The 20860-nt window shown below is 43.9% G+C and overlaps 1 protein-coding gene across 5 annotated transcripts in view; it reads left to right on the top strand.

Moving 5' to 3' along the window:
- The first annotated feature begins 1012 nt into the window (after positions 1–1012).
- NRDE2 (NRDE-2, necessary for RNA interference, domain containing) overlaps positions 1013–20860 on the top strand; it is a 56419-nt gene continuing 36571 nt past the window's right edge. For all 5 annotated transcript variants that reach the window (XM_047862414.1, XM_047862413.1, XM_047862411.1 and 2 more), the window contains exons 1-4: positions 1013–1137; positions 14976–15084; positions 17402–17632; positions 20607–20756. In XM_047862414.1, the coding sequence (XP_047718370.1) occupies positions 1074–1137; positions 14976–15084; positions 17402–17632; positions 20607–20756 (554 nt within the window). In that variant the 5' untranslated portion in view covers positions 1013–1073. The remainder of the gene's footprint in view (positions 1138–14975; positions 15085–17401; positions 17633–20606; positions 20757–20860) is intronic.

Raw genomic sequence — 20860 nt, 5'->3', positions numbered from 1 at the left:
TTAAATTGTTCTTATAAGGGTGCTCTCTTAAGCCCAATTCTCCTATGCATTTGTAGCACCGAAAATATCTAACATGCCCAGATTCCTTCTGATTACAGAAACATTACTATTAAGGTTTGATTTTCCTAAACCTTCCATATAACTTATTTTTCTGGAGTAGAAAGACATGGAGCACTGGGGAGGACCATCAGCATCCCCGCTCTGCAGTCATCTGCTAAGGAGGCAGATGCTGCTCCAACTAATTGAGATAACTTAGAGCCAGAGGTTTTGGTAGAACCTGAGGTGTTTTTTATTAAAAAAAATTTTTTTTAATGTTTATTTATTTTTAGAGAGAGAGAGAGAGAGAGAGAGAGAGAGAGAGAGAGTGCACGCAAGCAGGGGAGGGGCAGAGAGAGAGACACACACACAGAATCCGAAGCAGGGTCCAGGCTCTGAGCTGTCAGCACAGGGCCCAGTGCGGGGCTTGAACTCACAAACTGGGAGATCATGACCTGAGCCGAAGTTGGACGCTTAACCCACTGAGCCACCCAGGCACCCTAAGGTATTTTAAATGGTAAACGGAATTCTGGATATCTCACGTGGCTTTAAGTTGGATTTGCAGTCACAACTCACATAATAGCTAACTTTCATCAAGTGCTTTCCATGGGCCAGTCACAATGCCAACCAAGCACCTTATTAAGGCTCATTTAATCTAACGAACATCTTGCAGATGAGGAAACTGAACCTCAGAGTTTGATTAATTTGACCCACTTAGTGACGGTGCGAGTTCAGGGGTCAACCGGAATCCCAGCTCCTACTACTTTCTGCTCTGAACAATTCCACATCCGGTCTCTGCACTTCCGGGTTCTAACAGAAGCCTTCCAGTATCAATTACGGCGATGTGGCTCCGCCCCACCCCGCCCCGCCCCGCCCCGCCCCTCCTCGCCCTGCCAGGTCCCCGGGTCAAGCCCCAGGGAGTGCGAGTGGGAAAAACCACACTTCCCAGAGTGCACCGCAACCGCGAAGGCCTCACTACCGGCGTCCGCTCGCCGGCGCCATTTCTGGAGAGGGGGACGGCGGTGCGGCCTGCCGTCATGGCGCTGTTCCCGGCCTTTGCAGGCATTGGTGAGACTTCCGGTAGCGGCAGCGCCAGGAAAGGTAAGGAAACAGAAGGGGTGAAGAAGTCACCCGGCGAGATTACAAAGGAGTTTCTCGGTCTTAGGTCTCGGTCCTTGCCTTGGATTTGTTTATCCCTTTGTATCCCAGAGTTCTCAGCGGCGCTGCAAAGCCTTCTGGGAAGGGCTCCTGGCCTCGTCCTGGCTTCTGGGTTGGAGTTGCGGAGTAATGGATGGAGAAAAAGAGACCCAGGAGAGGCCCTGGAGCTGGGACTTGCATGTTGTCATGCTTTTCGACCTCATTCTTGCGCTGAGCCTCAGTTGCTTCATGTATAAAACGTAGATAATAGTACCCTACATTTCAAGGAGATTCCTGATGTAGATGCTGGGTGTTCTTACCACATCTTTCTTCCTTTCCCGTGTTACTGATTTCTGAAATGCTTATTGGGTTCATAGCTTTTGTCAGACTCAGAGCTAGGGATTAGGACCCAAAGCCTAATCAAAAAAGCAAGTTCTTTCCACAAGGGCGCAGGTGCTGGGAGTCAGAACTGTTTATTGAGGGTCTCCTGGGTGCCAGGTGATGGTATTACATATTCGTTCTAAGCCTTAAGCATTCCCAGGAAATCTGCATTATTAACAAGTGAGGCACAGTGAGTTGTAATGTAGAGTATTTAATCCTAAATCGTACACCCACGTGGCAGAGTCCAATTGTGTCTGGCACCTCTTTTTATATCCTTTCTAGTTCACACGCTTCTTTTTTGGTAATGCTTCTCATAATTGTGAGTCATTTCTTATATAGTTAGTGTAGTTTTTGGCTAGCCTTCGCTAGACCCTAACCTCCATGTGGTCAGGGACAGTGTCTATACAGGATAGCATACTTAGCCCCTAGCACAGGTCCAAAACGTGGTAGGGTATTCAATAAATGTTTGCTGAGTATACAGACCAATAATAGGTATTTCACAAAGTAACAGAAAAGGTAAGATGTTATAGGTGGCACAGGTGAGCTATTGCAACATGGGAATTTCAAAGAAGGCTTTATATAGGAACTAACTTTTGCGAGGGGTCTTCAAGAGGGTAGGATTTGAACAAATGGAGATAGTGGAAGGGCATTCCAGGGCCTTCAAAGACATGCAGGAAGGAAATCATGGGACCTATGCAGAAAACTGCAAACAGCCCAGTTTGGAAATACAGAGGCATGAAGAGGAGCCTTGGGAAAGGTGATTGAGACTGATGGTGAGGAAGGGTGGTGACTTCAGTAACTGCCAAGGGGTTATCCTTTACTGGGGGAAGGTGAAATAGAAGGTTTAAAGGGGAGTGTCGCTCTTGTCATTTATCTTAAGATATTTATCGAATGTCTTCTGGGGGTCTTCAGCATCAGGATAATGTTTGTAAAAGAGCTTTTTATGAAAAAAAATCTAAGCATCACTTAATGGAATTAAGTGTAATTCTTTAATGTCATCTAATTTCTAGTCTGTTCAGATTTCCCGACTTGTCTTGCAAATGGTCTTTTAACATTGGTTCAAGTCAGGATCCAAAAAAAGATACAACAGTGTATTTTGTAGATATATCTCTTAAGTCTCTTTTTTTTTTTTTTTAATTTTTTTTTCAACGTTTATTTATTTTTGAGACAGAGAGAGACAGAGCATGAACGGGGGAGGGGCAGAGAGAGAGGGAGACACAGAATCGGAAACAGGCTCCAGGCTCTGAGCCATCAGCCCAGAGCCCGACGCGGGGCTCGAACTCACGGACCGCGAGATCGTGACCTGGCTGAAGTCGGACGCTTAACCGACTGCGCCACCCAGGCGCCCCTTAAGTCTCTTTTTAATATAAAACAGTTTCTCCTTCCCCTCCATTTTCCCTTGTGATTTATTTGTTGAGGACACTGAGTCATCTGTCCTGTGGACATTTCCCACCAAATCCTCCTGGTGTCCTTTAGCATGCTTCTCTATCCCAGTATTTCCTGTGAGCTGGCAGTTAGATCTAGAGAGTTAATTAGATTCAGGTATAATTTTTTTAACTGAAAATACTTCGTTGGGGTATTTGCTATTGACCGAGGTGACAATTATTCTATAAACTTCCTGTCAACACTATTGGGATACCCTGAAATACAGTTCAAGCAGGAACGACAATGCTTGATGTGTTCTGTTTGCCAATTTTCAGAAAATGAGTTGGGGTCCTTACAATTTTTAGAGGTGTCCAATTAGGTGTTTCTTTTTTTCCCTGCTTTCGTTACGAACTATTGAATTTTTAACACTTGTATTTCAATCCATTGCAGCTATTTTTTCTATTGCTCACATTGTCCCATCCGTGGCTAATGGGAGTCTAATTAAGTTGGTATGTGTTTTTTTGACATGACCCAGGTGTCTTTAATTGCTTTCTTGCTTTCTGGTCTAAAGGATGCCCAGGGCTCATCACTTATATGTTCCATTATGGCCTGGAACTAGCTGTTTCTCTACAAATCATTGTTTCTTTTAGTGGAAAATGGTTCGGGGAGGTTGAAACCATGTTCGGAGTGCTAGTTGCACTGGGTTGCCATTATTTCTAGGCATTTTGAGTGGTCAAAACCAGGAAGAGAAAAATACATCATGAATTCACAGTGATATTTCCGGGCCAAATTGAAGATCGTGAGATTTTTACTTAATTTCTTTTTATTATATAATATGTAATTTGTATATACATTTGTAATTTAATATTTATATTTCTTCTTACACTGGAAATCTTAGTTCCTAATGCCATCACTACAATTATGTATATGTTAAAAATAACACTAGTATTGTGATTAATACTAAATAGTTTGGGGCGCCTGGATGGCTCAGTAGGTTAAGCGTCCACCTCTTGATTTTGGCTCAGGTCATGATCCCTGGTTCGTGGGTTTGAGCCCCACGTCAGCTCCGTGCTGATGGTGCAGAGCCTGCTTGGGTTTCTCCTTCTCTCTCCGTCTCTCTCACCCCTTCCTCATGCATGCTGTCATGCTCTCTCTCTCCCTCTCTCAAGATAAATAAGCTTAAAAAATAGTTTAGTATTTCTTTGTGATTCTTTTTGTCCTTAGGACCTATCCTGCAGCAGATGTGTGGTCAAATTACTGTGTTTTAAGATCACTTGAAGTGATTCTCTGTGGTGTTATCAACAGTTTGTTATACAGTTAGGTATATTTTTAATTTTTAGGGATTGCTTTTTCTTCTTTTTGAATCGATCCTGTTTTATAGTGTTGTGAAACATTTACATGGTTCTGAGGTTGAAAATGTAAACCAGGTATATCCAGAGAAATAAAGGCTTCCATCTTTGTTCCTCCAGCCTGTTACTTTCCTTACTCTGCAAGTTAGAATTTTAACTAGTCAATGATATCCTTCCATTTTTTTTCTCCCTTAATATGAGTGACTATATTCCCTTCTCTTTCTTTAATGCCTACTGGTCTGCATTTTAGCTTGAATCCCAGAGATCACCGTACAGCGTAGTATGAGATCTTCCTCATTTCTTTTGACTGATGCACAGAACATCATCGTGTGATGTCACATGGTTTATTCAAACAACCCTCTATTAAGGGCATTTAGACTGTTTCTGGTCTTCTTTTGTACATAGAAGCACCGGGCTTCCTTTTATATTTGGATTTCAGCTGACACACAATGTTACCTTAGTTTCAGATGTACAACATGGTGATTCAACAACTCCATACCTTACGCTATGCTCACTGCAAGTGTAGCCACCATCTGTCACAGTGCAACACTATTACAATCCCATTGACTACATTCTCTATGCTGTGCCTTTTCTTGCTGTGATTTATTCATCCCATAACTGGAAGCCTGTATCTCCCACTCCCCTTCACCCATTTTGCCCATCCTCCCATCACCCCATCCCCCTTTGGCAACATCAGATCTTTGTATTTAGAAGTTTGATTCTGCTTTTTGTTTGTTTTCTTTTTCTTTTTTTTTAAATTTTTAAAAATGTTTTGTTTAGAGAGAGTGCAAGCAGGGGAGGGGCAGAGAGAGAGAGAGAGAGGCAGACAGAGGATCCAAAGCAAGCTCCGTGCTGACAGTAGCGAGCCCGATGTGGGGCTCGAACTCACAAATGGTGAGATCACGACCTGAGCCAAAGTCTGACGCTCCACTGACTGAGCCACACAGGAGCCCCTGCTTTTTGTTTGTTTATTCATTTGTCTTGTAGATTCTACATAGAAGTGAAATTGTGTGGTATTTTTGTTTCTCTGACTTCACTTAGCATGATAGCCCTTTTGGTCCATTTATGTTGTCCCAAATGGCAAGATCTCATCCTTCTTTATGGCCATCCTTTTTTAAGCCTCAGAACCAGGATCTGAGCTCAGGCAGTCTAGCTTCAAAACCCGTGCTCTTTTTTTCTTAATTTATTCTTTTATTTTTGAGAGAGAAAGCGGAAGTGGGGCAGGGGCAGAGAGATGGGGGGACAGAGGATCCGAAGCGGGCTCTGCACTGACAGCAGCGAGCCCGATGCGGGGCTCAAACTCATGAACCGTGAGATCATGGCTTGAGCCACCCAGGCACCCCCAAAACACGTGCTCTTAAGTACTCCTCTTGGCTGCTGATCTTTAGAATCCTGGCTCTGACTTTGTCACTCTTGTTCGGAGCTGTCTACTGTCTGTCTGTGGCTGTTAGGAGAAGCCCAAACTCTGACACCTTTTGAAGGCCCCTAACCTCTCCAGCTTCCTTTTGCCCCCACTTGCTCTCCCCCCCAGGGGTCCAGACATAATAGCTTGCTGTTTCCCAGAGCCCTGTGTTTGCACTTCCAGGCCTTTGTAGCAGCCATTTCCTCTGCCCAGACTCTCCCTAGCAGATTACCCTCATCCTTCAGGTCTCGACGGAGATGTTCTCCCAGGCAGCCTTCTCTGACCCATACCTGGTTGGGACCATGTGCTCTCCTTGTACCCTGTGTATTTTCTTTATCTTGACATTTGTCACGTTGTGTGTGACTGCCAGTGTGTCAGTACCCTGAGAGTCAGGTTGGGTTTGTCTTGTTTGCTTTGTGTTCCTAGCTCCTAGAAATAAAAAATAAAAATAAAATAAAATATGCCGAATGAAAGGAAAGAGAGACTTAGAGATTAAGTATTTTGTTAAGAGTTGCCCAACCAGTAAACGGTAAGGCCAGTATTTGAACACAGGTCCTTCTGACTCAAAAACTTGTGTTGTGAGTCACACTGTGATATTAGAGTGTTGGGGGTTGGGTCGTTTAAACACTACTTTTGGGATCCCTGGTTCTCTTCAAATTGTAGGTTAACTCTGTAGAAGGGCTGACTTTGGTTAGGTTCTCTGTAATCACCTTAAATTCAGTGCTTAGCCATGTTTGCTGGAGCTTTCTGAACAAATGTTTCCTCCCTCAGTTTCCTTGTCAGAAAATAAAGGTTTCGATCAAAATGAAGAGCTTGACTCAGTCTTACTAAAGGGACAATCCCCTTCCCTAATATATATGTTCGTTTGTTATACTCAGCCTTAGAAATGCCTTTTTGAATGATTCCTGGAGGGGTGGTGCTCACCTGAGTTCACTTAAACCAGTGAATCAGTGCTATTTTATTACAATAGAATGGGAAGGGGGTGAACTTGGATATTTCATCCAGTTGTGATTCAAAAAATGTTAAAAAATTTTTAAATCTGTTCGTGGTGATTTCTTCATCCCTGTATCCAGTGGAATTGAATTAAAGCATTTTCACTAGTGATGGAGAGATAGCATTATATAATAAACTTGTGATAAAAAGAATGTCAACTTACTGATGATTCATTATATAATTTTCTGTAAAATTACACATGCTGTGGTTCTTCTAGATACCTGCCTGGGTTTTGTTCGGCAGTAGTTTGGTTTTTTTTTTTTGTTTGTTTGTTTATCTGGAGGGAGAGAGTGCATGCATTTGGTTAGGGTAGAGTCACAGAGAGGGAGAGAGAGAGAATCCCAAGCAGGCTCTGTGATGTCAGTGAAGAGCCGGACACGGGGCTCAAACTCACAAACTGTGAGAACATGACCTGAGCTGAAATCAAGAGTCAGATGCTTTACCGACTGAGCCAGCCAGGCTCTAAAGCTCCTAAAGTGGTTTTTTGCCTGATGCTTCCATGCTTCCTTTCTTAGGAGAGTGTGTGTGTGTGTGTGTGTGTGTGTGTGTGTGTGTGTGTGTGTGTAGTAGAGTGCTCATTTCCAGGCAGGTTCAACCTATGCTTATTTACTAGCCTGCAGGGACAAAAGGTTTGTCAGCCAGTCAGCTTCTCCATTTAAACCCAAGCATGTTGTATCCTGCTCAACCTGTCCGTAATATGTTACATCCTGCATGGTGTTGATGTAACTATCTAAATACATAATATTTGTTGATATAATTATCTAAATACATATTTGACTTCTGTCAAAGGAACTTGTAAATTGTGAGGATGTAAGTAAATATAGAAAAAGACTGCATTCTGATTAATAAAGCATTGTTTAATCTCAGATAACTTTCTCCAGGATTCCATATAACCAAAATTTAATTTCACAATGCACATGTGTTATGTGAACAGTAAAGTTATGATTAAGTATAAATACCATATGAGCAGAGAGACCTGGCTAGCCTTAGTCACACTCTACCCCGAAAGCCTAGGACTGTGCCTGGCCACTTAGTGGGTATTCAGTACTTTATTCTTTAATGATTCAATTTGCATTTGCAGTGAAGACTGGAAGAATTAAAATGGTTGTACTTTATACCTAGATAATGGCATGCTTTTGACAATCTCAAATTGCTTCACTTCAGTATATTAGGTGCTGGGGATACAAAGATAGGAAGATATGGCTCAGATCCTCACTCATTTTGTTTTTTCAACAAATATTTATTGATCCCAGTTGCTTTGTGCCAAGGCCCTGTGCTAGGGGTTGGGAATACAGGAGTGAGTAGTCATGACCTCTGCCCTCATGTTGCACTTAGCTTGGAAAGGAAGGAATAGGAGGAGGGTGGGAGCTGAAAACTCGGATGTAAGAGTTGGAAACCAATTTCCTTATTTGGCAAAATATTTTTGTCTTTTTCTTTTTTTCATTCTCTGTACTATCACAGGAATCATTACTAATCCAGTCTCTGTAGAGATTTTCTTTAGACAGCCTTTTTTTTTTTCTTTTAATGTTTGTTTATTTGGGGGGGGGGCGGGAAGAGCAGAGAGAGAGAGGGGGACTAGAGGATTCAAAATGGGCTCAGTGCTGACAGCAGAGAGCGTGTTGCGGGGCTCCAACTTCGAACTGTGAGATCATGACCCGAGCTGGAGTCAGGTGCTTAACCAACTGAGCCACCAGGCGCCCCTGGTCCCTGTAAGGATTTGAGTTGTGGACCTTAGAATGAAGTGGTAACACGGCCCCGCAGGTAATGAGATCACAGAATGAAAATCGCCACGGTGTATGGTGGAGAGAACTGGGCAGAGTGCAGATCGAGGCTTGGGTGTGTGCCCTTGGCCAGAGGACTGGACTTCTTCGGACCTCCCGTGTTGTTCTGTAAATGAGGGAGTGGTGCCCGGGCTGTGCTCTGGAGAGCCTTCTCAGACCTGCCCCCTCCCTCTGAACCCCAGGAAGCATCCCTGCTTTTGCTGTTCTGCAGGTTGGGCTTCTCGGGAAGATTTTGTTTGAGTGGCGTTTTCTTTAGCTAAAAAAAAGTTTTAAAATTCCTCAACTGATTATCTCCAAAATTTCTGCATGTATAACATCCAGTGATGATTACTTCTAATATTCCATGCATGTTCACTGCTAATGTGCTACCAGGACCAAAAAAAAAAAAAAAAAAAAGCAGTAGCAGTAACTTGTCAGGTAGAAATACTATTTGCCCCAACGAAAGGTCATTTGATTGAGATGAAGGTCACAGAGAAGGTCAGTTATGATTTGGGTTAGAACCCAAAGCGTTTTAGTTCTGTAAACATTACTTTTTTTCCCACAGTGGTCTCATTTGGCAAAGCCTTGATTGTTTCCTTAAAAACCCTTTTTCTTATTTTTGGAGGACTTCTGAAGGACTTTGAAGAGTTACACACTTTATGTTGTTTTGACCTCTGTGTTTCTTTACATTTCCTCCACGCTGTCCTCACTATCTCAAATATTTATGTAAAATATGTAATATGTATATGTATGTAAAATATATGTTGAGAGCATCTCTCGTTGCATATTGCTTGTTCCGTCTTTTCTTGCTTTTCCTTTGTTCATGACACAATGCGGTGGTTTTGGCAATAATCATGATCTCAGTGAGCTACAGAAACTTTTCACATACCTCTTGCCAGGGATCAGATCCAGACCACAGAAGGAAAAGGAAACAGTAGGAAAGAGACTGCACGAACAGCTGTGTAGCCCTCAGTGGGTATGACCTTACAAATTACCTAATTCCTTTGAGCTTTAGTTTCCTTCTGTACAATATAGATTGTAATACCTCCCAAAGAAGATTGTTTTGATGCTTAAAAGGTATAACAAGAATGTAAAGTGCTTTACCTGGTGTTTAGCCTACAGTAGGCACTTTAAGAGTTACAATCCTTCTCTTTCCCTTTTGTTTTAATGTCCCTTTCCTCCTTAGGAATTTTCCTCCCTCCCTCCCTGTCTCCCCTGTTTTCCACAAATATTTATTAAACGCCTCCTGATGTTATGCGAGGCATTGCTCATGGTCCCATGGATACAGCAGTTGAGTAAAACAAAGTACCTGTCATCACGGGGCACACATTCTGTTCCTTCCTCCTAAGATGCAGTAACCATCAGGGACTAGAACAAAGAATATGTAAAGCACTCTTCCAACCCAATACTAAAAAGACAACCCGATTACAAAACGGGCAAAGTATTTGACTATTTCTGTTCAAATATTAGCCAGTAAACACATGAAAAGATGCTTAACATCATTAGTCACCAGACAAATGGAAACCAGCAGCACAATGAGAAAAGACATCACACCTACTAGGATGACTATAATCTAAAACACAGACGGTCACAAGTTGCCAAGGATTTGGAGAAATTAGAATCCTTCTACGTTGTTAATGGGAACGTAAACTGGTGCAGCCAATTTGGAAACCAGTCTGGCATTTCCTTAAAATGCTAAGCATGAGTTACCACATGACCCGGCAATTCTGGCTGTCTAGCCGAGAGAAATGAAAACATATGTCCATATAAAAACTTGTACATGAATGTTTATAGCTGCATTGTCCACAATAACCAAAAAAGGGAAATAACCCAAGCGTCCATTAGCTGATCAGTGGACAAAATGTGATCTACCCATAAAATGGAATATTATTTGGCAATAAAAAGGAATGGCTACTAATACATGCTACAGTATGGATGAACCTTGAAAACATTATGCAAAGTAGAAGAAGCCAGTTACAAAAGACTGTATGCTGTATGATCTCATATTAAATGTCCTGGGGGCACCTGGGTGACTCAGTCAGTTAAGCATCTGACTCTTAATTTCAGCTTGGGTCATGATCTCGTAGTCGTGAGATCAAGCCCTGTGTTGGACTCTGTGCTGAGTGTGGAGTCTGCTTAAGATTCTCTCCCTCCCTCTCCCCCTCTGTTTGTCTCAAATTAAAAAAAAAAAAATCATATTGTCCCAAACAGGCAAATTTGTAGAGACAGATTAGTGGTTGCCTGGGGGTGGGAGAGCCAGAGATGAGTGATGGTGACTGCCAGTAGGTCTGGGGTTTCTTTTTGGGATGATGAAAATGTTCTAAAATTATGGTGATAATTGAACAATTATATATATATATATATATATATACACACACACACATATACACACATATATATATACGTGTATATACATGTATATATATGTGTGTGTGTACCTACATATATACATAATACATATCTATATCTACGTACATATATATGCATATACATATATACACACACAAGCATATATATATATATAATCTAAAACAGATATTATTTTTTACTTAAAATATATATATTTTTAAAAAAAAATTTTTTTTTCAACGTTTATTTATTTTTGGGACAGAGAGAGACAGAGCATGAACGGGGGAGGGGCAGAGAGAGAAGGAGACACAGAATCGGAAACAGGCTCCAGGCTCTGAGCCATCAGCCCAGAGCCTGACGCGGGGCTCGAACTCACGGACCGCGAGATCGTGACCTGGCTGAAGTCGGACGCTTAACCGACTGCACCACCCAGGCGCCCCTAAAATATATATATTTTTAAGTAAACCTTATTATGCCCAACACGGAGCTGGAATTCATGACCCTGGGATTAAGAGTTGCACACTCCAGGGGCACCTGGGCGGCTCAGTCAGTTAAGTGTCTGACTTCGGCTCAGGTCATGATCTCGTGGTTTGTGAGTTTGAGCCCCGCGTTGGACTCTGTGCTGACAGCTCAGAGCCTGGAGCCTGCTTCGGATTCTGTGTCTCCCCCTCTCTTTGTCTCTCCCATGCTCATGCTCTGTCTCCCTCTGTCTCTCAATAATAAATAAATGTTAAAATTTTTTTTTAATGTTTTGTTTTTTTTTTTCAACGCTTATTTATTTTTGGGACAGAGAGAGACAGAGCATGAACAGGGGAGGGGCAGAGAGAGAGGGAGACACAGAATCGGAAACAGGCTCCAGGCTCCGAGCCATCAGCCCAGAGCCTGACGCGGGGCTCGAACTCACGGACCGCGAGATCGTGACCTGGCTGAAGTCGGACGCTTAACCGACTGCACCACCCAGGCGCCCCTAAAATTTTTTTTTTAAAAAAGAGTTGCACACTCCACCGACTCAGCCAGCTAGGTGCCCTGCACAGTTCTAAATATAGTAAAACCTTGGTTTGCAAGTATAATTTGTTCCGGAAACATGGTTGTAATCCAAAGCACTTGTGTAGCAAAGTGAATCTCTTCATGAGAAATCATGGAAACTCAGATGATTCCACAACCCCAAAATATTCACATAAATGATACAGTACCATAATATAATACAAAATAATAAAGAAAACATATAAAGAAAAATAAATTAACCTGTACTTACCTTTGAAAACCCTCGTGGCTGGTGTGAGGGAGGTGAGAGAGGAGGATTATTGTGTAGGACGACATTCACTCTCACTAATGGAATCACTGCTGTCTGTTGGCTCAGTGGAATCTTTTTCTGCATGGGGCCATTGTATACGCTCACACGGAAGTTGACTACAGTATTAATGAACTCTTGTCATATACTGTATTTAATGTAACTGGCAATAAGGCAGCAGAGGAAAGCGTCTATATCTGCAAGGAGCCTGACCTAGAATGAAACTAAGCATTCCTAACCTTACTCTTGAATGGAAAAGCAGAGGACTGTCCATAGGTGCTTTGAAGTGACAAAAAATACACTAGTGCCAGTCGTGGGCACCTTCCAGCGTTCTGAAAAATCACTGATTTCTTCCAGACACCACGGCCTGAGACCGAGCATGGGAGATCACCCACAATCCCTCAGTGAGAGAGAGAGAGAGAGAGAGAGAGAGAGAGAGGAACCATTGGCTCAGTTGTGATCACGTGACATTCTGAATCACGTACTACTTGTATTGCAAGACACCGTTTGTTTATCAGGTTAAAATTTGCTAGAAATGTTTGCTTGTAGGAAACAACCAACAAAACTAAAAGGCAACCAACGGAATGGGAAAAGATATTTGCAAATGACATATCGGACAATGGGCTAGTATCCAAAATCTATAAAGCGCTCACCAAACTCCACACCCGAGAAACAGATAATCCAATGAAGAAATGGGCAGAAACCATGAACAGACACTTCTCTAAAGAAGACATCCGGATGGCTAACAGGCACATGAAAAGATGCTCAACGTTGCTCCTCATCAGGGAAATACAAATCAAAACCACACTCAGATATCACCTCATGCCAGAGTGGCCAAAATGAACAAATCAGGAGACTATAGATGCTGGCGAGGATGTGGAGAAATGGGAACCCTCTTGCACTGTTGGTGGGAATGCAAATTGGTGCAGCCACTCTGGAAAACGGTGTGGAGGTTCCTCAGAAAATTAAAAATAGACCTACCCTATGACCCAGCAGTAGCACTGCTAGGAATTTACCCAAGGGATACAGGAGTACTGATGCAGAGGGGCACTTGTACCCCAATGTTCATAGCAGCACTCTCAACAATAGCCAAATTGTGGAAAGAGCCTAAATGTCCATCAACTGATGAATGGATAAAGAAATTGTGGTTTATATACACAATGGAGTACTACGTAGCAATGAGAGAGAACGAAATACGGCCCTTTGTAGCAACGTGGATGGAACTGGAGAGTGTTATGCTAAGTGAAGTAAGTCATACAGAGAAAGACAGATACCATATGGTTTCACTCTTATCTGGATCCTGAGAAAGTTAACAGAAACCCATGGGGGAGGGGAAGGAAAAAAAAAAAAAAAGGTTAGAGTGGGAGAGAGCCAAAGCATAAGAGACTCTTAAAAACAGAACAAACTGAGGGCTGATGGGGGGTGGGAGGGAGGGGAGGGTAGGTGATGGGTATCGAGGAGGGCACCTTTTGGGATGAGCACTGGGTGTTGTATGGAAACCAATTTGACAATAAATTTCAAAAAAAATGTTTGCTTGTCTTGCGGAACACTCACAGAACAAGTAACTTGCAATCCAATATTTTACTGTATACTAAAAACCATTGAATTGTACATTTAAAAAGAATGTTTATTTTGAGAGAGAGAATGTGAGCTGGGGGAGGGGCAGAGAGACAGAACCCCAAGCAAGCTCCCCACTGTCAGCGCAGAGCCCGACACAGGGCTTGGATCCATGAACCATGAGATCATGACCTGAGCCGAAATCAAGAATCAGACGCTTAACTGACCGAGCCACCCAGGCGCCCCTTGCATTGTACATTTTAAATGGGTGACCCTTATGGTATATAGATGATATCCCAGTATGACTGTTAGGAAGTGCATCTCCTCACTTAGCCATCTCACGGGTTCTTTCTCCTGAGCACATGAACATGCTCTGGCCTCGTCCTAGAACAAAACAGGACAAAATATAACCCCCCCCCCCCCAGGAGCCCCCTTGCTGCCACCACCCCAGGGTTTGTTTTTTTTTTTTCCTTCACAGCTAAGGCTCCTAAAAGGTTAGAAAATTAGTAATTAAGAAATAGTTCATTCCAGAGGACTTCAAAATTAATGGAGGAAAAATTTTGGACATTTAATCTCACCACCCCCAGAGATAATCATTATTAACATTTTATTTAATTTTAGCATTGGAAAAGTTGACAGCTTGTGTTTTTATTTTCAAAGAGGAGTACTGTTTTTTTGTTTTGTTTTTGTTTTTTAAATGTTTATTTTTGAGAGAGGGACAGAGAGAGTGTGAGCAGGGAAGGGGCAGAGAGAGAGGGGGACACAGAATCCAAAGCAGGCTTCAGGCTCCCAGCTGTCAGCACAGAGCCCGATGCGGGGCTCGAACCCACGAGCAGTGAGATCATGACCTGAGCCGAAGTCAGATGCTTAACCGACTGAGCCACCCAGGTGCCCCCAAAACAGAATGTTTTTTAAAGAAAAATATCTTAATCTCCTGTAACAGTATCAAGCATGGCAGGCTTTTGTGCATGCTTTGATTTTTAAACTTTTTGGAATTGTCTGAATCAAATGCGAGGTCATTAAAACCCAGTGCTTTGGAAGCGTTCCTGCTCATTGAAGTGTGGATGGAATCCATAAAGCCTTGTTGCTTTTTAAGCCACGCTTGTTATGTGGCTTTTGCTTAAGCCACAGCCTGCTATCACAAGAGGATTTCAGTCTTAAATATTTTAGAGTGTGTTAAAGCCCCATGCCCCAGGAAATAAAAATTTCATGGATTCCCTTCGGCTTCTGAGGACTGTTCACGACGTGTGGCTGACACTGGCTGTGAATTAGGACGTCAGCTGGTAAGATGGATTGCCTGCTCTAGAAATCCCATCGAGCTCACTTCATTGATCTTTTTTCTTTCGCCTGTGCAGAATTAGACTGGCTGAGCAACCCAAGCTTTTGTGCTGGAGCCATAACCTCTCTGAGCCAACAAACTGAAGGGGCCACAGCCCTGGTTTCTGAAGGGTCACTTCTGACAAGGTAGGTTTTTATGAAAGATGGATTTTCAGTTTTTGTCAGTGTGTAGTCTGTAGCTTAGTTTGAATAATGCTTCTCCGTAAACCCTGTGATAAAAGAGCGAATTAGAACTCTTTTCACTTCAAGCAATGAGGTGATCTTTGACTGTTTTTCCTTACCTCATTCCTAAATTCTTTCTGTTTTTCCCCCTGCGTTACAGTGGCAAGTGCGAGACACAGTTACTGCCAATAATTAAGCCCCAAGGGAAATGGCATCATTGTGATTCTTTAAGTAACTTGACTAACCTCATTAGTAACCTTTAGAATATTGTCACTCAGATATCTCTTCAGTTGCATTTTTAGCAGTTTTGGAAAAACAGAAGATGCTGGTGTGATAGAATGTAGGATAACATCTCCTGGAAACTTTGGGGAAAGCAGAATGGCACATATCTGGACTAAGCTTTGAAAGAAGTTGTTGGGGTGCCTGGGTGGCTCAGTCGGTTAAGCGTCCGACTTCAGCTGAGGTAATGATCTTACAGTTTGTGGGTTCGAGTCCCGCATCGGACTCTGTGCTGACAGCTCAGAGCCTGGAGCCTGCTTTGGATTCTCTCTCTGTCTCTCTCTGTGTCTCTCTCTCTCTCTCTCTTTCTGCCCCTCCCCCGTTTGCTCGTGCTCCTTCTCTCTCTCTCTCTCTCTCTCTCCCCCTCAAAAATAAACATTAAAAAAAGTTTTAAATTTAAAAAAAAAGAAAGAAATTGTTGTAGATCATTGAATTGAGAAATGAGTTCTCTTGCAAATACGGACTAGATGGTCTCATTAATTAAGATGATGAACCCTGGGAAGCCAGGACTCTAAAAGTACAAGAAGCCTTTGGAAATTGAGAAGAGTTGATGCATGAGGCAGTTGTTTGTAGGTGTTTCAGTAATGCAGAAGAGCTCCTTGGAGCTTTTATTTATTTATTTATTTTTATTTTTTTATTTTTTTAACATTTTTATTTATTTTTGGGACAGAGAGAGAGAGAGCATGAACGGGGGAGGGGCAGAGAGAGAGGGAGACACAGAATCGGAAACAGGCTCCAGGCTCCGAGCCATTAGCCCAGAGCCAGACGCGGGGCTCAAACTCACGGACCGCGAGATCGTGACCTGGCTGAAGTGGGATGCTTAACCGACTGCGCCACCCAGGCGCCCCTCCTTGGAGCTTTTAAACGCAAGGACCAGAATGAAGTCTTTTCTTTGGCATTAAGTGATGAAGTTTTGGGGTGATGGTGGGGTGGTCTGGAGCTGACAGCCAAGAACGAACTCTTGAAGACATCTTTGGTGCATAAAGCTGATTTTATTAAAGCATGGGGACAGGACCCATGGGCAGGAAGAGCTGCACTGGGGTCCTGATGGGGAGCTCATTATATACCCTCGGGTTGGGAGGGGGTCAGGGATAGAGTAAGTCTCTAAGGAATGTTGGAAGCAAGGTTTCCAGGACCTTGAGGGGCTGGCTGTTGCTAGGGAAATGCCGCTTACTACCGCTTAATAAAACCTCAGTCACGAGACCCTTCAGATGTATGGGGGGTGGGGCACAAGCTTGGAGTAGGATTGCCAGCATATATCTCGGGGCAGGTGGGATGAGGGAAGTCGACTTACAGGATCCTCGAGGTTGGGATAATGTTAAGCCAAGGTTGTCTTTTGCCCCCAGCAAAGCGTCATCCTGGAGGCAGCTGAGCTCCTAGAGGGAGGTCACCCTGCCAGTTTCAAGGACTTGTCAATGGGTTGTAGGCAGTAAGAGAATTTCAGTTTTCATTTGCCTTAGTGTCCCACATCACCATGGCAAGCACTTAAACACTTTCTCTGTTCTTGGGTAGCCAGGCGTGTCCCAGGCACATCACACATATCCCACGTGGGGGGGCGGGGTGCCAGCCCGTATTTTGCCCTCAGCTTGCCCCACCCTCCCTCATCATTAAGGACATATTGCCTTAATATGTAGGACTGAAAATAAACCTTTTATAATGTTATTTAAAAAAATACTGTATTTGATAAAATGACTGGTAGATTACTTTCCTTCAAAAATGTATAGATGTGGGGCACCTGGGTGGCTCCATCAGTTGAGTGTCCAGCTTCGGCTCAGGTCATGATCTTGCGGTTCATGAGTTTGAGCCCCACATCTAGGTTTAGAAACTGTTGAAATTAGGATTTCTTCACCTACTGTTGTTTTAGGTCCAACTCTTAAGTCCTTGAGGGGCATTGTGACCCAGGAAGGCACTGCAGAGTTCCCTTTTACATATTTGCTTATTTACATAGTCTTCTTTCTAATTCTCTTTTGAAAATTACTCTGATGTTGATTTTCCCCAACAGGAGCCCTCTGAAATCAGAGCCTTCGGATGAAAGTGACACTAACAAAAAGCCCAAACAAACAAGCAGAAAAAAGAAGAAAGGGAAAAAGAAGAAAAGGAAGCATCACCACAAGAAAACCAGGAGAAAACATGGGCGGTCCAGTAGCAGTGGGTCTGAGCCAGATAGTGATTCTGAAAAGGATAAAGCTTCCAGAAGCATTAGAGACAGTAAAAAGGAATCCGAGAAACCAAAGTAGGTTTTCTGTTCGTAAATACCTATGACTTCAAAGTGTGAATTTTTCCCCTCAGTTGTTGCCACAAATTAGACGTTTGAATGCCTGGTTAGCCACTTAGTCAACTGGAGTCCAAAAGACTCCAAAGAGAGCTCTACCATTAGGTTAGCATTTAGAAGAAAAGTTTCATTACAAAAAATTAGAGTCATGATTTTATTTGAGAAAAGTTATTGAGACACAGTAATGGTTGTGTCAAAATCTGATTCAGACAAAAAGTCTTTGGGGTTTTTGAAAGATGGCGGATGGGCCACGCACAGCCTGGGAATATGGGCCACTTTCCTGCGTCGTGTAGGGTCCCATCTGGGAGGGGCTGTTGGCCCCCACACTTCCGATCGCTTGCATCACCCCCACGTGTGCACACGCACGCGCGCGCGCGCACACACACACACACACACACACACACACACACACTCTTTGGTTGAGGTTAATGTAGCACTCCATCGCTGCCTTTGTCCTTTTCTCCGCATTTATTTAGAACCCCTGTTGAAAGTGTGGACCAGCTCGTGACCACAGTGTCTCCTTTCCTGGGGGCTTTACTCTTCCCCACATTTTGCTCCACTGTCTGCCGTGAGCGTGTTGCCCACATTGTCCCACAGCGCGGCGGCTGCACAGGTGCTCACGGCTCCTCTCTGCCTCGTCTCCTGGCCTCCCACACAGGGAGGCACTTTTCCCTGTGGTGCCTGCGACAGGTGGCGTGTGGTGAAATTACCTGAGTGATTTCTCACTTCACTTTTTTCTTTCCTTTGTTCATATGGGCTAGAAGAGAGAAAATTTAAGACATACTTAAAAAAAAAAATGCAGTGCTCTTAAGAAGTTTTGACTCTTAGGGATGATTTGCTTTCATCGTATGCTTAGAAGTCTCACTGATGGTCAGTGAGAGCTCTGTGTTGGAGTAAGTCTGGACTCTGGTCCATAGAGTTGCCATCAGACAGGCAGACGCTGCCGTCTTCCTGGGTCCTGCCATCAGACCGTGGAGAACGTTGCAGGCCTCCATGGCTCAGAAGACACAGATTGATTTAGCTCTCTCTCTGTGTCTCAGGTGCTATACCTGTAACCCACGTTTGCTCTAGGAGGGGAGAATAAGGGAATCCAGCAAAAGGGCTCTGAATTTGACTGAATTTCTGTGGGCAGGAATCACTCCCGTCTTGCTTGCCATTGTGTTCTCTCAGTGCTTGGCACAGGGCCTGGTACATAGTAAGCGCTCAATACAGTTTTGTTACGTGAATGAGTGAATTACTGCTATTTTTGCTTTCAGTATGTCTTCAAAGAAAAATACATTAATCATCGTTTCTTCTGAAAACTCACCGTTAGCTACCTGTCCTTTTTTTTCCTACCGTCGAGGAAAGTGAATTTTAAAGGATTTCTTGAACCCACACAGGAACTACCGTTCGAACTTGAAAGGTAGTTATTTTCAGCCTGTGCTTAATCACATCGGAGGTGATCTTTACAGCCTCTTGATACTTCTGTGATCCAAATGGCATTTTTAAGTTCACTGATACTTTGCAGAATATCCCCATTAAGATCAAAATCGATTGTTGCTCTCTTATTTTCTCGATCTGAACTTCTGTAGCCTCTCCCTGGGAAGATGGCCTGGAGGAATTGTTTCCATAGAGACAAGGACTAAGATACTGATGCGTTGTGAGAGTACTTCCAGGATGTGGGGAAAGTAGGTTCTCAGGGGTATAGTATACCCCACGGGACTCTATTTCAGGGTGATCAAGGGGCCACTTCCCCCAAGGCGACAGCTTCGCCTGGACCTTTGTTTCCTAGGGCGACCTCTTCATCTTCAGGTGAGGCAGACCCTTCCCTGCTCACAGCCCAGACCTCATCCTCCTTCTTGACCTCAGTACCTGGTAGGGGACGGATCAGACCTTGCCTCCTCCCCGGGAGTGGTCTGCAGCCGCCCCCCCACCCCCACCCCCGCCCCTGCCCCCGCCACAGGCTTTCCATTTCTTTCTGGAATGCATCCACCTCATTCCTTCCCTTTGCTGCCCCTTCCGGTGTTTGTCAACAGAAAACCCTCCGGGTGTTCCAGAGGGGACTATGTTAAAAATCGCTGTGTGTTGTGACCCGAGATGCTGTCATTCAGCAAATACTGATTGAAACCTACTCTGTGTCCCCGAAATGCCATTCCTTTGTATTCCCAGCCAAGAATGATTTAGAAGCCTCTAGAGTCGTTATTTCTCTCTGGGCAGAGCCAGACAGCAAAGAGAGCAAAGGTAATGCTGTTGCGACTCTGCCCTGGCAGCCTCTTGTGTGTCAGCAGCATTATGAGCTGATCTTCAGAGCAGGGAGGATATTAGATGCCAGAAAGACTTGCCTTCGCTCTCATTTGACTCCTGGGAAGTGATTCCATGCGCATCTTGGCAGGAAGTCTGCCCAATCTCTAGTTGGTTCTGGGGGTACCGAAGAGTCTTGTCTCATAGTGGACTCTCTCTGCCCTTTTGCAAGGGGGGTCAGCACACAAGGCTGAGGCACCGTCCACAGAGCCCAGCTGTCCAAACAAGACTCAGCCCGAGCCTCAGTGATGTCTGAGGCTGACCCATTCAGAGCTGCAGCTTTGCTGTTGTTGCCAAGATTCGGCTGGAATAACCGGAGCGCTTTTGGATGAGTTAGGCTAAGCAAGGGCAGCCCACTTGTTTACCACATATGCTCGAAATTCTAGTTACAGTCATTTAATGGAATACTTGAACAGCTATATCAGGTTAATTTCTGAGGTAGGCTGACTTCTTGGTAAGATGCCACTTAGCGTTGACAGTTTTTGCTTTATATTTTAAAGTTTTTTCCATCTTTGTGACACATGCACCTTTCAGTTTATGCATTTAAGCACTTTGATGCCGTGCGGCGTTTGAAATGTTTACCTTCCGTACTTCCGAAAAGGTGGGCCGTGTAACTAGATGTCCCTTTTGTGCTTCACCTTCCTCTGCCCCACAGCCGAGAAGGGAACGCCGTCGCTGATACTGGGCACCGCTGCGTCTGGCTTGAGGACGTTCAGGCTCTCACAGGGGAAACCTTCAGAACAGATAAGAAACCGGATCCTGCAAACTGGGAGTACAAGTCTCTCTACCGAGGAGATATAGCAAGGTATCCGTCATGGTGTCTTTCCTGATTTTCACTGGTGGGAAGTAACTTGTCTCCCCCCGCCCCCCTTGAGCCCTCTCTGCATCGTCTCTGTCTGCTCCCATCCC

This window comes from Prionailurus viverrinus, chromosome B3, assembly GCF_022837055.1.
Source record: "Prionailurus viverrinus isolate Anna chromosome B3, UM_Priviv_1.0, whole genome shotgun sequence".
NCBI lineage: Eukaryota > Metazoa > Chordata > Mammalia > Carnivora > Felidae > Prionailurus > Prionailurus viverrinus.
The sequence above is the reverse complement of the archived record's forward strand: the minus strand, read 5'-3'. Positions and strand labels throughout refer to the sequence as shown.